The sequence below is a fragment of the Ictalurus furcatus genome, chromosome 14 (genome assembly GCF_023375685.1).
Source record: "Ictalurus furcatus strain D&B chromosome 14, Billie_1.0, whole genome shotgun sequence".
In the NCBI taxonomy this organism is placed as follows: domain Eukaryota; kingdom Metazoa; phylum Chordata; class Actinopteri; order Siluriformes; family Ictaluridae; genus Ictalurus; species Ictalurus furcatus.
The window spans coordinates 21,308,023-21,326,682 of NC_071268.1; the positions used below are offsets into that span (position 1 = coordinate 21,308,023).

The window sequence follows — 18,660 nt, forward strand, 5'->3', positions numbered from 1 at the left end:
TCGTTGATGAATCTTTTTAGCTGCATAGAGGGCTAATGAAACATGCAGGTGCTTATCTGTGTGCTCTGGAGAGCATCCTGCTCTAAACATGAGAGTGGGATAGGGGTGAGTTCTTCAAAACATGCAGTGTTTAGTGTTGGAAGTTAATGAAGGGTGCACAGAATACACTCCCCCACATACATTACACATGCTTTTGGAACATTTCAGTACATAGGAATATATATAAATATATATAAATGCTGTTGAACAAAAATGCCTTCATAAATAATGAAATTAAAATGTTTCTACATAAAAAAAAAAATACAAAAAGTAATACTACAGCAGTAAACAGTAATAAATGCAACAAAGTCAATATTTTGTCTGATGACCCTTTACTTTAAAAAAAAAAATTGTAGTCTCCGGTACAATTTGTGCAGTTTTATAAGGAAATGAGCTGTAAGTTTTATAGAGCATCTTGCAGAACCAGACACGGTTCTTCTGGAGACTTTGACTGTCGCACTCGCTTTTTATTTTTGCAGCAAAACACAGCAGCCTTCATTGTGTTTTTTTTCTCTGAAAAGAGTCTCTTACATAATACACTGCTTTCTTTACTGACATACAAACATTTTTCTATAAAATTTAATTTTGAGCTGGAAAACTAATGTTTGGAAATCTAAAATGTTTTTGTACTGACATGATAATATAGAAGTCATAAAATAAAAATCTATACCAAAGTTTGTAGTAAAAAAAACCCAGGGTGCCAAGACTTTTGCACAGTACTGTATATACACTGTACATATATCTGCATAATGCCTATATAACTTAATAGAACTACCTATATTTAATAAGAATATTTTTTACAGTTAATCCTAAAACTAACCCTAACCTTAACCACACACACACACACACACACACACACACACACACACACACATACACACACCACTGACCTGTGTAGTAACTTTATGAAGAGGATTTATTGCAGGTACAAATTGGTGAAGAAAATTAATATGCTTGGGACCATAATATTGAGTCTTTCTTTTATATGCCAGCTTTCAGCTTAGAGATGGTCACTTTCTATATCAGTCAAGACAGCTACAACAGTGACTGCCAGTCTTTAACCAGATTCAGCTTTAGCCAAGTTTCCTGTTAGATGTGATCAGGAGTTCGTTACCTTCAGTAGGTTTCCATGGAAAACTGGCTTTTTTATGTTTTCTAGTCACTTGACTGAATCAGCCCTTTGCTGAGTGTTCCTGAAACCTTTCATGTGAAAGAAATGTGCTGCTTGTTTGACTATGACCTCAGCCTCCTCTTTTGTATCGGGGTCACTCACTGGCTGGCCTGAAAGGATGTAGGCCAAGGCTGGCTCACATAGGGGCATAGCTGTTAGTTCATTCTGTGGGTGGAAGAGGTCCTTTGATGTGATCTAGCTTACTTTAACCTAAACCCCAATGTTCTACTAATGTAAATGGAAGAGATCAAAAACCTCAAGTTTATTTGGGACTGTTTTGTCTGGATTGCCTAGGTTAATGGTTTACTGGGTCTTCATGCTCTGGACTTGGTGGTGTTCAAGAACATGCTGGTTAATTAGCTGAATTGAGGAGTGTTCGTGCAGGGTATGGTGTGCACAGCCTGGGGCCCCCATGACTGCTCTACTATGTTTGCTGAAAAGAAAGGAAGTTCCAGTTTCATTAGTCTGTTGAGAGATTTAAGAATAGAGCACTCTTTAGGAACCATCACCACCACCACCGTCACACTGTATTTATGCTTTAAAATGATTGACTTTCTCATTTCTACTTCACTTAAGCACAGCTCATATGCACTCAATATGCAGAATGTTAACTTCTACATTTGATGTTGAACTGAAATACTTAAATCAACAAAATGCTGGTTCTAATGATCACACCGTGTTGTCATGGTAGACGATGGGATTGAAAAATCCTGTGACAAACTCTGTGTCTATATTTTGCATGGTTGGATCCACTGTCTGGGCATTTTGGACTGATGTCAATGGCAGCATTGTGACAAGAGCTAAAACCTGGTGCTGACAAGTGACACGTCTGTAACTTAGTTGTCCCAGTGGCTCTGTAGTCTGTGTGTGTTTATCTGTGTACTAAAAGATATATTGAAAGACTGGATTTCAGTATGAATCTAAAAGCCATAAATAGCTGATGTCATAGCTCCTGAATGTCATGTTGCTAAAATGAATGTTGAATGTTAAAACAGTTTCCTGACGTCAGCCTTGCTGTTTCTAACACCCGACATTACATCTGCATTGCTACACAGCCACTGAGGTGACCTACTGGTTATTTTTTAATAAGGTTCCACCACAGTTAATATATTGAGGCCATGAGATTATATATTAGAACCACCGGTTAAATTTCTCAAGATGGCCATAAAAAACTTGAGCCAACTATTGTATTTTAAAATGAGAGTGAGAAATTAATTGAATTAGATCATTGTGGCCACAGGAACATGGCGATGATTGATAATATTACACTTTAAATTGGTAATGACCCATAAGGACATGCTGGAGTCACTGGTGTTGTGACGTGGATAATATTAGCCCATGTCACTTCTCATAGTGAATACGCTTTTTCGGACGTTCCCGCAAAATAATTAACTGGAGGTCGTGTATTAAGATATTAAGTATGACATAACACAACAAGTTTTTTGGCCATTAGTGGCCACGACTTTGGTATATGATTGTTTTCAGGCTACTTGTTTTTGAGTTATTGAGGTTTGGATTAAACTTATTCAATTCAAGTGACCATTCGAGCAAGCTAAATAAAAATAAAAACTCAATAATAAATTCAGTACCATTGATAATGGTGGGTCCAACTCTGCCTGATTGTAAATGGAAATAATTTTATATTCAAATAAGGACATTTACCTATATAATATTGTTATTCAGTACCTTGATTTTATATTAAAAAGAAACTATTGTGTAGCTCTTCATAGTAGCGCCTAGTGTCTAGCAGTTATCCTGCCTACACATTCCTTGAACAGATCCCACACTTTCCTGCCCTCTGTGGTGTGCTCTCTTCACATGGTTTGATTGAAGAGGAGATTCCCTGGTTTTGTTTAAACTGAATACAGCTTTCCAGGTTTCTTGGTCACAGGTCATGTCAGCAAAGTTTATGCACCACTGGGCAGCTTGTCTCTTGCTTTGATTTTATTCCATAACTGAGTTTGCTGGCTGTTGTTTACAGTCACTGTGTATAGTTTATGGGAGAGCTGTGTACTCTCACATTAGTGTGAATAAACAGATGCGCAGATGGCTGGATGCACTGCCTGAATCTCCTCCTCCGATAACCACTCACTGTGCTCGTTCCCATACACGGGGGTAATTACTGAATCAGTGGCACAAGCTTTCAAATACACAAATAATTTGTGCAGTGATTTGACATGCTGTTTAGGTTGCAGGAGTTTCCGAGCCAGTATATTTGCAACAGGACTCTTATGATTTTAAATCCCTGCCTCTAATTTTATGATCAATGAATAAAAAAAACAGCCAAGATTAATTCCTTATTGTTTCAAAACCCTGAAATGTAAAAAAACAATTGCAACATTTTATAATGCAGGATTATTTTATAGTAAAGGCACACACATTCACACACTACGGATAATTTGGAAATGCCAATCAGCCTATAACGCATGTCTTTGGACTGGGGGAGGAAACTCAGAATACCTGGAGGAAACTCCCGAAGCACAGGTAGAACATGTAAGCTTTTCCTACACATGGTGCAGGCGAGATTCGAACCCCCCCAACCCTGTAAATCAGTTACATTATGAAATCTCACAGGGATGTTGGAACTAATGGGAACTTTATCTATAGTGTTAAACAAACACAGTTAAAACACATGCAGCAGCATAGTGCAGTGGTAATGTGACTGTGGCAAAATGCCAGCGACCTTGGTTTGCTCCTCAGATAAGGTGCAGAGTGTGATTTTATTTAGGGTTTTGAAAATACATGATCAAATAATGTTGGCTTTACGAAAAAAAAAACAACAACGTGTTAATGTTGCACAATTCGCTCATGTGGAACCGATGTACACGTTTGAATTAAGTAAATTCAGTGAGCTTTTTGTTTTAGCGTAGAGTAAACAATGAAGGTTTGTTCTGTGAATGGTCTGAAGGTTGATATTTGCATGAACTAACATAAGAAAAGCTTTTAGTTCTCCATTTCTAAATGTTATAGACAAATGTCTAGCCCAAAGTCCTGGAGACATCATATGGAGTTAACAGCTTGAACTAATGCCATTTATTTCAACTGATATTAGCCAGAAAGAGACAAATATGACCAGGTATATGTAGAAGAACAGGCATGTTATTGCACTACATTGCAAAAAAATATCTTAGCAAGTGAATATGTGCTTATTTATGTAATATTTTTTTATTTTGAGATGATTATAAATCAGCTATAATACTGTCGTGTATTTCTGGTTGATAAATTGCGTCGAAGTGAGTGGAGGGAGTGTATTTTAGGAAAGGAGGGGTCCTGTCTAAGAGCAGGAAGTCATTATGGTGTTTACACTGGCTATGGTCAGGACTGCTAAGCCCTGGTTTTCAGCTTAGCATTTTACATCACTCAGTGACTGCTCGCCTTACTCAAAATATCCAGGCTAATTTTATTAGTCGTTTGTTTATTATTATAGTATGACTTACCACTTTTGTAAGCTCTTTACTTTCAGCCCTCACATCTTGGACAGCGTGGTCAGGATTAGGGCTGGGCGATATGACAAAAATATCACATCACGATACTTGAGGACATTTCTACGATACACGATGTGTATCACGATATATAACTTAGCGAACAAACTGTCTGCAAAACAGTAGTACAATAAACAAAGAACCATTGAACTGAATTTGACGATACATTGCTTTAATGCCTGGAATGACAAAGTTTTAAAAAATTACGTCAAATCAACGGCATCCATTCAGTACAATTTAATTTGTAATTATTCAAAATGTAAAAAAAAAAAAAACATCACCATACCAACGATATCTCAGAAAAGTGTATTGCATAATCATTTATCATGATATCGATATTATTTCGATATATCGCCCAGCCCTAGTCAGAAAGTGTTTATTACTTTTCTGTAACAGCAGGGTTCTGACAGTATATGATATTAAGCTGCTTGCTCTAATAGGTTATTATTTCTGTAGTAACAGCTCATTCACAGCAACTTGTATGGCAGATGCTTGTATGGCATAACCTAAGCCTAATAATATTACTGTATGGAATATTATTCTCGTCTCGGATGTCCATTGTACTGGTCAGTAAGTTTTTTGCCATGGAAAAAGGTCATCAGGGCAGAGGGGTTTGTGCTGTCTGGTTTCTTGGTGAACATGACAAGCTGTGTTTTTTGTCTTAAGAGAGAGAATAAAAGAAAGGATGGTGAAGGAGCGACTGTTTCTAGCTGTTATATCAGGAACTAACTTATTTTGTGGGCATTCAAAAACCATAAGTGTAACTATAAACTAATTAAATGTGTCATTCTTTAAATAAAAATATATTAGTTTTGGGGGGCATGGTGGCTTAGTGGTTAGCAAATTTGCTTCGCACCTCCCTTAGTCCAAAGACATGCGTTGTATGCTGATTGGCATGTCTAAATTGTCCATAGTGTGTAAATGTGTATGTGATTGTGCCCTGCGATGGGTTGGCACCACATCTAGTGTGTCTCCTGACCTGTGCCCCGAGCCCCCTGGGATAGGCTCCAGGCCTCCCTCGACCCTGTGTAGGATAAGCGGTATAGAAAATGGTTGGATGGATCGATGATTAGCTTTGACATATGGCCGTGGAATAAGAGGAAATAAACACTGGGACATGCTGTTAACTTCATGGGGGTGATGTATCACACAATCACATCATTGATTATTTTAACAACACACTACATTGTGTTTTATTCCTTATCATAATTGCTCATTTAAAAATCTTGAAATATCAGACAACAGCTAAAACCAAAGATTGTTTTGAAAGTCTCTGAAACGGATCAGTCTGTAGGACTGACATCTCCTCTGTGCTCACGTGTGGCACGATGCCAAAATATTACAAGTTCTCTTTCTGACATAACAGCACATGCACCCATATAACACACTGTATTGGAGCAGAAATAACTTGCAGATAAAGTCCAGAGCACACAGGCATACATTGTATGGAAAATAAATTGCCATTCCTTAGCAAATGCAAACAAATACACTGTCAGCGTACATATATCTGTGCCAGAATCAGCTCTGGGCTTGTGTCAGGTAGATGTGATAGTATAGAATGATGTAATATTAATAATACTGCCTGCCTGTAAATCTCTATTGTTTATCACAGTAAAGCAACACTAACTGATCATTTGCCTGCAGCAGCTGCACACATCAGCTTTGAGAAGAGGTTTTTCATTCTGTGAAAACTGTCAAATATATCATATTTTTTGTTTGGAATGCAGAATGGTGGCTTGAGTTATTATTCCTTCTCATTCCTAATAGCACTTGAAACATTCATCTGTCAGACATGATGGCAGTGTATATAGCCAGGGAAGGCTGGATAGGTTTGGATTGTCAAGTGTTATTTGACTGAACAATTCTGAAGTGGCTCATGTAACACTGAAGTGGAAACTCCTGTAAACACGAGAAGAGGATGTGACCAAACTGACACTAGATAAACAATGGTAATGTACTTTTCTTCCTTTCAGCTTGCCTTGAGGGTACCGCTCTCTCTCTCTCTGTCTCTCTCTCTCTGTCTCTCTCTCTCTCTGTCTCTCTCTCTCTGTCTCTCTCTCTCTCTCTCTCTCTGTAGCTGTCATTGCTAAAGAATCTGGGAATCTGGTGTGTTCTGTTGTCCATGTGCTTCTCATTCCTCAAGCAGAGAGTGAGTGCAGAAAAGAAAGCGAGGGAATGCGTTTTCACAGGCGGCACACGAGCGTGTCATGACTCTGAACTTCTGATCTGCCATTCATTCATTTTCCAGGATCTAGAAAAAGTAATTTCTGATTACATCATTTGGGTTTTGGTGAAATTTAGGACAAGACCTTGATTTGCAGGGTCCAGGATGACGACGATCATGCAGTATGTCATATGGTTCAAAGTAAGCAGTAAGACAAAAGGAAGGCTTTTAGATGGTTGATATGATTATTTAAAGGTACGGTTAAGAGCTGAATCCCATGGTTTTCAATTAAAAATGATGCTTCTAGAAATGACAAGAGCCTAAAATACTAACAACTAGAGCTCTGACATCGAAAGATCTTAAGCAATGAAACTATTTCTTCCAGTTTTACTGAGAGGCAAAAAAACCAAACCATTTGCTATTTGAATAGAAGCAACTTGCAGAACAACTTCCAGATGCTTTTTTTTACGACAACCAAGGAACACCAATTCTAGCATAAACTTATCTTTCTACACACTTAAATGTGTGTAAATGTAAAGGTGGCAAATGTACCAGTAATGCACATGTACATGTAACAGTGACTTCTCACCTTATTTATCATAAACACTATATCTGGTTAAAAGAACAGTATCATAGCCTAAACAAAAACATTTTAAAAATGGATGCTTCATGTTGAGGATTTCCCATTAGGCCAAAGGAAACAGTTTAACATGGCTTCATTTAACACAATATTGTGTTAAAAAGACTTAGGAGTAATTAATTCACTCATATTTTATTGATCATAAACACTGTCCGTTGCCGAACATAATGATCTCGTAACCCAATCATAAAGTTTTATATGAAGCTTTTTCCCTATACAAGAAACAATATGGCTAAAATTAGCCATAGCCAAAATTAAAACAGTGATGTAGAAACAACCAATTTCATTAAAACTGTGTTGATAATAAACACTAGCAAAAAAAAAATATGAATGATGCCATAAATTAAAAACAAAACAAAACTAAACAAAAACAAAATGCACACTACATTAAGCTTATCACAAACCGTCTTATGTTGCTATTTTTTTTTTTTTTATGTATAGTCTTTTATGAATTTTCTAACCAATGAATGCTATACAGTATAAAATAAAAGCTTTCTTAACAACAATGGATATAAATAGTCTACACACCACTGTTAAAATGGCAGGTTTTTGCGAAGGAAAAGAATGACACTAAGATAAATCATGTCAGATCTTTTCCCAACTCTAAAGTTTACAAATAAATTGAAAAACAATCAGAAACTTTTCAGGAAAAAACCCCACAAAAAAACAAAAATGTACAATAACCAAGTTGCATAAGTATGCACACCCCTAAACTACAACTTTGTTTATGCACCCTTTGATTTTATTACACCACTCAGTCTTTTTGGGTAAGAGTCTATCAGCACAGCACATCTTGACTTGTGGGTCACCCCACAGATTTTAAGTTGGATTCAGGTCTGGGTTCTGGCTAGGCCATTCAAAAACATTGATCTTCTTTTGTTTAAGCAATTTCTTTGTTAATTTGGATGTATGTTTGGGTCATTGTCATGCTAAAAGCTGACATTCCTTTTCACCATTTTTGGCACTCAGATCGACTGTTATTTGTAGCTATTCATGATTCCCTCCACCTTGATAAACCCCACAGTTCTAGCTGAAGAAAAATGGCCCTAAAGCCTGATGCTACTACCACCATGCTTCACTGTGCTTTTGGTGTTCTTTTGGTGGTGGAATTATTATACATTTTGGAAATGGCCTCATCTGACCATAACACATTTTGCCACATGGTTTTGGGGTGATTTAGTTGAGCTTGGATGTGACCCAGACATGTGAAGAATATTCAAGTTGTTGTCACATGCAGAGAATAATCAGTACTTGGCAGATATTCCTGCAGCTCCTTTAAAGTTGCTGTAGGTCTCTTGGCATCCTCCCTGGTAAGTTTTTGTCTTGTTCTTTTGTAAATTTTGAAGGGATGTCCTGTTCCTGGTGATGTCACCTTGGTGCCCCATTTTCTCCGCTTGTTAATGATGGCCTTCACAGTGTTCCATCTACTGTTTTGGAAATTCTTTTATACCCCTCTCCTAATAAATATGTTTTGACAAGTGAAATACTGTGCATGCTTTGTATGCTGTTTGTGGACCATGGATTCAGCACTCGGATGAAACCAAGATGTCAAGAAATTCCTACAGAAACAGCTGATCTTTATTTGGGGTTAATTTCATTGATGACAGCTGTGTGATAATTACTTTTGAAACATGAGATTGAATGTGATTGGTTCATTCTGAGCACAGGCACATCCCCAATTATAAAAGAGTGTGCACACTTATGCAACCAGGTTATTGTAACTTTTTAATTTTTCCCTAAAATGTTTCTGATTGTTTTTCCACTTAATTTTTATATGTTGTAATTTCACATTGAGGGTGGAAAAAGTTCTGACATGATTGAGCTTGGTTTAATTTTTTTTTTATATCACAAAATCTTACATGTGTATGTTGACTTAATAGGGGTATGTAGGCTTTTCATATCGACTGTAGATATTTGGTTTTACAAAATCTGTGTTTTGTAAACACAACATTTACAAAAATTTCATTATTTTTTCATCAGACCACCACATTGTGTTTTTTTTTTTTTTTTTCCACAGATCGCATGAAAGATCATAATCATTTCCATAGCAACGGAAGCCTTGAAGAAAAGGTTAAGTCAGTATGGGAATCTATGGACAAACGTCTTCCTGGGATGCAACAGTCAACCTCCAAAAATCAATCCAGTGGCAGCAGGAGAAAACGTTTCCTGTCTTATCCACGCTTCGTGGAACTGATGGTCACGGCAGACGCCAAGATGGTACGGCACCACGGAGGCAATCTGGAGCACTACATTCTAACAATCATGTCAGTAGTAAGTAAGATGTTTTTCCAAACTATATTTTACTTTTCCAAACTATATTTTACTTTGATTTCTGGATTGTTAGAATGGTCAAATACTTTTTAAGAAAGCAACAACAATAAAACTTTGGTAGTTGACATGACTTCTGAACAGCTTTTTTTTGTTTTGTTTTATCTGGTCATTAACGTGTATTGGTGCTTCAGTGTATACAGTATATGACTTCCCATTCAAATTACGTTTATTCATCTGATGAGTGGGTGTCTTGTCCCTTATTTTATCACATCAAATTATGGTTTATTTGCTTTGCTGTAAATGAGTTTGTATAGACAAATCTAACATTTTAAATCATCAGAAATGGTGCAATAACATTATAAAAGCTTTCACTTTTCAATAATTCATTCTGTAAAATCCCAGATTAGGAAAAAAACTCAGTGATGGCACCCAGAGGGGACAGATTGTGGTGTCGTCTGGTGGAGTTTCTCTCTGATGGATGGGGATTTTAAATGGGGCTTTTAGCATGCTGATGTTGTCATTATGGCGTGTTCGCTGTCTGAAAACAGTCTGGAACTACCCCAACCCATCAAAAGCCTTCATTAGTACCCTACAGTGACTGATTTATATCCCGGGGGTCCCCTTTTGTCTTTTCTTTCTTGACATCTACATTCTTTTTCCCTCTTTTCTTCCTCCCCCCCTACCCCTTCTATTTGTAGTAATTTATTTAAGATCTTTTAAGGTGTTCTGGGTGAGGTTTTGCCTTAAGCTCTGTGACATAGAGAGGACTAATGAATTCCTGTCAGACATTTAGGATACCATCAGGAGCAGCACACACACACACACAACTGGAGAATTGTCTTCCACAGTGCTTTTTAGTTTTACAGGGTCTCAGTTTTAGGTCAAAGTTATTTTAGAAGTTCCTCAACATGATCGTAATGACACTGTAACATAAGAAACGTGGGTTGTAAGAGTTAGCCTCAGCCTCGGCCTCAGGCTGTTTGTACTGTCTTAAAGTCAGGCTGAGCTATGTATGTTTTGACAAATATGGTTGAGCATCTGTTTGCCTGCGTGTGCCTCTCATTTCAGGTATCTGCGGTTTACAAAGATCCCAGCGTTGGAAACCTCATCAATATCATGATTGTCAAACTGATCATTATTCACAATGAACAGGTACATGACACCTGGCACATTTCAACAGCTTTCTATGAAAGATGAATGAGCCTTTCTATTAAAGCCTATTAATTAAAACACCTGATCGCAACATACTTGCTAGTCCTAGTGTTTCAGTAACATGATTTTTCTGTTGTGGGTGGGACTAATTTTTTGGCTTAGCTGCTCAAAGCAACCGTCAGTAGAGGTTAAAATTACTCACCTTACTTTGGCAGAGAATACTGTAATTAGTACTTTGACAAAAAACAAACAAACAAACAAACGAACAAAAAAAGCCTGTGATCCTCATGTGATTTTCCTGAATTGCTGATTCCACTTAGACTGACAAAATTGCCATATTTTTGTTTCCTGGGTGGGAAAAGGATCCCAGGGGGTTTAATCAGGAGGAGAAAAAAACTTGTCAATAAAGGGTGGGCAAGGATAATATTGGCTAACTTTTGATAATGCAAGCAATATATAGCTAGATACAAGGCATGACATGGAGGATCTGCTGCACTGAAAATGTATAAATGAAAATGAATCTTAATGAAGCATAGACACAATAACACGGATGCAGTCAGTCCTGTATTCAGTCCTCAAAATAGTTATTATACAGTGTAACATCACAGGAAGCACAAGGAGTTTGATGGGCTGAAATGTGTTTAGGGCTTTGTAGGCGTTATTTTGATGAATGACGACAGTAGCTAGGTTTCCATCCACGTATTTTTATGCGAATTTTTGGATATCACATAAAAACGCTGGATGGAAACACCAGATGCGAATAAAATCTCCAAATTGCACATAAAACACTTATGCCCTCAATTGAGGTGGATAATTTTTTTTTTATTAAATAAGAAGATATAAGCATAAACTATGTTGGAAACACATTTACCAAATACATTCCTTGATGCACATCAAAAAAGTCATGTGACGTTGCCTCAACAAAACATGTGATTGGGTAATTGGCTCAGAAAAGTAAAACCAGTGGACAAATCTTGTTGCAGCGCATCTCAAATGGTGTTTTTGTCATTTTGAAATGCCTGAGCCAAAGTCTGTCATCAAAATGATTTGGTATAATTACCTCCCAGAACTGTCTCACATGATTCCGTTCCCAATATCAGGGAGTCTGTAATCTGCCTCCTATCACGAGATAACATGAGGTTTGAGGTTGTGGTAGTGTTTTTTTCTGTGTGCTCTGAAGCGCAAGTCATTTATTAAATTGGAAAAAAGAGCCACAGTGGTTTCCCTGTTGCAGCAACTTCCATTTGTATTGTTACTTTGCGTCAGTTTCCCCGGAAGTGGCGTTTTTGTTCTCTTGAACGAAATGAGATAGAAACAATACTTTATTTGCAAATATTTTATGCGATATTCCGATTTTTTGCATAAGTTAAATTCGCAACTTGGATGGAAACATAGCTATTGTGAATGTATTAGTACAGAATTTTCACATAATTGTATACATTTCAAAATACATTATATACATTACAAAGGCTTTTGCTGAATTGTTTTAGGAAGGGCCAAATGTCAACCGCTATGCTGCTTCGACGCTACACAACTTCTGCGTGTGGCAACAAAGTCAGAATGTTCTGGATGACAGTCATCCCTCACATCATGACACTGCTCTGCTCATCACCAGGTGAGTAAAATCTTTTTAGTTTTCAACTATTTCCAATGAGATTGCAGACCACAGAAAGCAGCTCCATACATGGAAATGAAGCCCTGTGTGGGTGTGTCTTAAATGGCATAGATGAGAATACTGGCATGTCTATATATGGAAGTCTTCAAATATTCAAATAGGGAAAAGGAAGCCATTATTTATACTTATATATGTGTGTGTGTGTGTGTGTGTGTGTGTGTGTGTGTATATGTATGTATGTATGTATTTTTAAGCTAACATGACAGGATTTTAGTCATATTTTTTTAGTATTTATAAACATTGATAATCTTTATTGCTAAAGCTAGCCAGCTAGTTAACATAAACTAATCAGACAGGGTTTCTCAGCGGATTTCTGAGTGTTATTTTTAAAGTTTATAATCTTCAGTGCTAATGCTAACCAAATAGCTAACATTAACCTATCTGCCAGTAGTTCTGAGAGGATTTTAAATCATATTCCTAAATGTGATAAATATTCATAAATGGTACTCTTCGCTGTTAATGTTAGCCAGCTAGATGTGCCACATTTCTGACTACTGTAAACCTGTCTTTTCCTGTTTTTTCATACAGGGAGGATATCTGTCGGGAAAAAGACAAGTGTGACACATTAGGTAAGGCTCATTCTTTATATCCTAATCATTAGACCCCATATTTATCAGATGTCCATAATAAGAGAATTACTCTATTTCATCTCATAACTGTATGTTATGGGTAGAAATAATCATGTAGCCGGCTACTTTGGACAGTTCGAGAACACTGATGGTAGTTGTGAAATGAAAGCTCAGGTTTAGTCTTCAGCAACCTCATTCTTCAGATTCATGAGACATAGGCGGAACCTTACATAAATAAAACTGACTTGAGTTTCTGCAAAGCAGAGCAGATTAATCTTGGATAACAAATGGGTTGACGTTGATGACTGATGAAAAAGCAATTCCTGCTATTTCAGAAGCCAATTAGAAAATTCTTGCTTTCTTGTTAGACCAGCATTAAAACTAAAAACTAACTCACCATTTGCTGTGTTCCTGTATTCACAGTTGTCACATTTCAGTAAGACAGTAATACAGATGCATTAGCCAGTTTTGTAACATTTGTGTCCATATCTCAGTCATTCGAAATCACATCACTGACAATGTTGTTTCTTTTGTCAGTTAAAACAAACACTCCCTGGGACAAGTAGAGACAAAAGACCCCAAATCAACCAACAGCGTCATGAAATAAAAATAAAAGAACAATACAGGATATGCTATGTAGGAAAGCAAATAAGTGAAAACTGTCTGGGTTGATAAATAGGGTACAGTTGCAATTTCTCATGGTTGGATTTTGTGTCAATAGATTTGTGTCCATAGATTAAATACTTTTGTGTTACCAAAAAGTTAATTAAAAAACATTTACAGTGCCCTCCACTAATATTGGCACCCTCGGTAAATATGAGTAAAGAAGGCTGTGAAAAATTGTCTGTATTGTTTAACCTTTTGATCTTTCGTTTAAAAAAATTCACAGAAATACTCTGCTCTCATGGATATCTAACTAACACAACACAGGTTTATAAAAAATGTCTTTGTTAAATATAGGTGTGCAACAATTATTGGCACCCTTATGAGTTCATATGAGAAAAAATATACTAGAAGTATATTCCCATTGATTACTTTTGGCCATCTAGAATAAAAAAAAAAAGCTGCAATTTTCACATGGTTTAACCAATATGAATTTGAATAGCCTCGAATTAATGTTGTATTTTACAGTAATAGTCTTTTTTTTCTTTTCAAATCACATGGAATGCCCTGAAGCACAGAAGCAAAACAACAAAACGTCAAACCTGCACTGCTCTATGATTATTGTTTACATTTCTGCAAGTATGCAATCATGAATAATGCATTCTCAACTTTAATTTAAAGTCTGTTTATTTAATATATAAATATTAAATGGCATTTAAGTTCGAAAGTTTTAGATTGTAACCTTGCACGATTTCACAAGGGTCAAGTCTAAGTGTTGACATTTAGACTTCTCACGGCATGATAAGAAATTAATTACGCTATAGATTGACAGCTGGTTAGAATCATGGAGATTTAAAGGCCATGTCAGTCATAACCTTGTAAGACGTTGGCCTGACCTTGTCCAGCAATGCCCCGAGTCCACTGCTACACCCATGACACATAACTTTAGGCGCGCTGAAAGAGGAACGTCAACATATAGCTTCATAAGTTTATTTGGCTTTTTTCATACGAGTTTACATTGAACCATGGTTAGTTGTATGTAGTGGGAGCAGCTGTGTTGGTCTTCATGGTTCATTGCCAGGCAGGATATGTACAAATGACGATACAGTGACTATTACATCAAAGTGCAGTATAACATATAATGAGACATATAATGAGCCTTTCTCCATGAGAGCAGGTGTGTAGATCATTGTCGGTTATCTTTCACTGTTCTGCCCATTGATGGACTTAAATAACTGATGTAATTGAAGTAAAGCTGAAAATAATGGGATACAGTGTAACATAATGGTTATGGTTGTCCTGCTCTGATTGTGTGTGTGTGTGTATGTGTGTTCTCCATGCAGGCCTGGCAGAGCTGGGGACAATGTGTGACCCATACCGGAGCTGCTCCATCAGTGAAGAGAACGGTCTGAGCTCCTCCTTCACCATTGCCCATGAACTGGGCCATGTGTAAGTTTCGGCCCCCGGAGGGACCGCCTAGCTGAAAGTGCTCTCTTATATCGCACAAAAGCCCTCTTATCCCCCCTCACAGGGGCATACACAGGTGCAAAGCATAATAAAACCAGTGCATGTTTAATAACAGGCCAGTCTTAATACCCTCTCTGTATTCTGACCTCTCTTCTTCCATACTGCACCCAGCACGGTTCGACCCATAAGACTGAGTAAGTTTCCATCCCAATGGTACAGTTTTAAGAGCAAATTCTTAAATATTGATGTGGGATGCAGTTCTATTGTTGTGTAAAGTCCCGTGCTTTGTTCCTGCCCTAACTAAATATGACTAAATTCAGCCTTCCTTTATGTTAATGTGTAATGATTTTTTTCAAGAAGTTCAAGAAAAAGCACAGGTCAGCAATGATATGGCATCTCTGGAGCAGAGAGGGTTAGGGTGCTTCCACATATGCAGTGTTTAGTCAATGTGAATCAAACTCTGGTACATTGTCACTCTTCGTATGGTTTATTTTCCTAGTTGAGAACCCAGCACTCAGGATCGAACCAAATCAACTGGTCCGAGACCTTCTGAGCGAGTTCCAATTGATCCGTGGTTCGATTACAGTGAGAAAGTAATTCGACCCTGAATGAACCCAGTTGCAGGAAGTGAACCTAATAATAATAATAATAATATGTTTCATTTACATAGCGCCTTTCCAGAGCTCAAGGACGCTTTCAATATCAATACAATAATACATAAACAATGAACAATCATGGACAAACACAAAATGTGAAAAACAGTGAACAATCAAACACAGAAAATGAAAAACACAGTACAGTGATGCTGAAGAGTCAGAGGGAGTGAATTTCAGATTTTGGGTGCCACCATCCCATGCATTATGGGTTGCAGGTGACATTTTTTTTATAGGTACAAGCTGTTAAACTGACTCCTAAAGTGCAAACTGGGCCGAACAATACAGCTGAGCCAGAAATACAATGTCTTCTGGATATCTAGACAGATGAAAAAGACAAACAAAAAATAAACCCCGGATGGAGTACACAGTTATTTATATTATTATTTCATCATGTGTTTATTCTAATGTCTATGTGATCAGGGGATTTTTGCGATTTCTGGCTTACATTTTTAGCCCTACATTCCCATCAGCAAATGTTTTTTGCTTTTTAGTTTGTTGTGTGTAGTGTGAAACAAATCCAAACCAAACAGGAAAAAACCAAAAGTATCAATTTCTCTCTGATTCGGCAAACTAACAGGTATGAAAATCCCCTTAAGGGCCTTAATCTTAATCTTAAACTTAGTAGTGCTGGGATTTGCACCACCAACCGTCGCAGCACTAACCATTGAGCCACCACTACAAACTGGTCTATGTAATCGTCCTACTTTTGTCCCAAGTCCTTAAACTTAATCCCAAGTCCAACAGCTAATAAGACTACTGATGATAAACTGTAGTAACTGTAGCATTGCTTCCTCAAAGGTGAATAGTTTGGTCCATTTCTTTCTCATATTTTGCTTCATACAAATAGAGTTGATGGATATGAGCCGTGTTTAAAAACGTAATTACTGAGCATCCGGGGTCTGCTTACGAATATTAACCAGTGGGCAGTCTCAGTAAAAACAGGTTATGATTAGGAGAGCTAAAAGAAAGGCACACTTTAGTAGATAACAATTGAATAAAAATATGTAGGCATGATTTATTAAGTGAAAATGACTTGAGAGGTGACATTACAGAATAATACCAACATGACTAATGTTAATATTAAGTCTATCAGAGTACCTCACGTTTCAGTACTGAGCAGGACAAAGCACTACATGTCACTGCATACCATGTAATTACAATGTGTAGAGTGTTTTGTGATGACATTGGTCTCCTGTGGGGTCTGTTTTCACAACATGCCTCTATCACCACATGTGCGAATGTATGGTGTGGGGCTTATGAATAAAGCCATTGTGGACAGATGACTGGTTCTTAACATATGACTCAAAAGTTGTTATGTAATGTTCTCTCCCCTTTAGACTTGATAGATGGAGCAAATTCCAGCAACGCCACTGGGCCCTGTCACAAACCCAGAGTCACTGACCTGTTCCTCGGTTCTTCTGTTATGTTCTGTTCTGTTGTGCCAATTGGACTTGTTAAAATCGGAAGTACACGACCAGTCAGCAGTTTATAAACAGCTTGTATTAACATTTTTGGTCAACTTTCAAGAAATTCAAGTGAAAGACTCTAGAATTTTAAAATTCTAATTAAGAAATAAGTAAGTATAAGTAAACTGAAAAATCTGGAATTTGTCTATCAGGATCATTCTAATTACTAAATTGATTGTGCCTGTTCCCAGGCATAGTTACTTTTTGACCGAAAACAATTTTTTGGATTATGTATGAAACTGATGTACAAATCAAAACAGACAATTTAAGCATCTCTGATGTGAAAAGACACAAAGTGATCTTCTAGGTTCATACATGTACAGTTGAAGGAGGATTGTTTGGGAAGGGGGAAGTTAATACAGAAAGTGGTGGAGAAATTACAAGTGTGGCTCGTCACATATTCTACGCAGTGTACTAAACTATGTGCAGTTAAGGGAAGACAGGTTTGTGTGGCATTTTTGTCACCTCCCAAAACCTGGCGTAAGCATGGCTTGCTTTCATTGAGCTTCATGGGCCAAGTTACACGTTATCTTTGTTGCTGAACATACTGTATATTTCCTCTTTAGTCCTGAGCTACAGCCTTATTAAATTGAATGTTCATTTCAGACCATTGAAATGAACTTGAAATTCAGATCATTGTCAGGCCACTTGAGTTCTTCCATACCAACCTTGGCATCATGTCTTCATGGACCTCGCTTTGTGCACAGGGGCATAATCATGTTGGAACAGGTTTGGGCCCCAACTTTGTGGCAACGGTTTGGAGAAGGCCCACGTATGGGTGTGATGGTCAGGTGTCCTTATAATGTATTTAATAGAACACTTGTTTATTTTTTCTCTATATTTTTTCTGTATTATTTGCCTCACGGGTAAACTGTAAAAAAAAAAAAAAAAAAAAAAAAAAAGAACGAAAAGAAAACATGTTAAAAACACTGGCAGAGTAGGCTGAAAGTTTTCTAAAGTACCAGCAATAGATCAAATATAGGAATATTATAGGTACTAAATAAATTAAAATAAAACAAATACTGCAATACATGACCCTTTTCATTGAGACCCTCTGATTCAGCTATGTACAGCTGTATTAGATTGGTACTTATTTAGAAAAAAAGATTTCTCTCCACACACATGCTGCAATGTAGATGTGCATATGGCTGAATGCTTTATATCAAGTAAAAGGTGAAATGACACTGAGCCATGATGTTCCTCTGCTATATGCAAAAAAAACCCCAACCTTCTAAAATCTTCTAAAACATATCCTGACATTTTGAGAAGCCAATAGAGGCTATGAAAGAACTATGAAATTAATAT

General features: G+C 37.2%; 1 protein-coding gene across 1 annotated transcript in view; it reads left to right on the forward strand.

The window, feature by feature from the left end:
- Positions 1-18,660, forward strand: part of LOC128617851 (A disintegrin and metalloproteinase with thrombospondin motifs 20) — a 101,685-nt gene that overhangs the window by 17,046 nt on the left and 65,979 nt on the right. Inside the window, exons 4-8 of the mRNA XM_053641036.1 lie at positions 9,514-9,767; positions 10,836-10,919; positions 12,410-12,534; positions 13,123-13,163; positions 15,110-15,215. Coding sequence (XP_053497011.1) covers positions 9,514-9,767; positions 10,836-10,919; positions 12,410-12,534; positions 13,123-13,163; positions 15,110-15,215 — 610 coding nt within the window. The remainder of the gene's footprint in view (positions 1-9,513; positions 9,768-10,835; positions 10,920-12,409; positions 12,535-13,122; positions 13,164-15,109; positions 15,216-18,660) is intronic.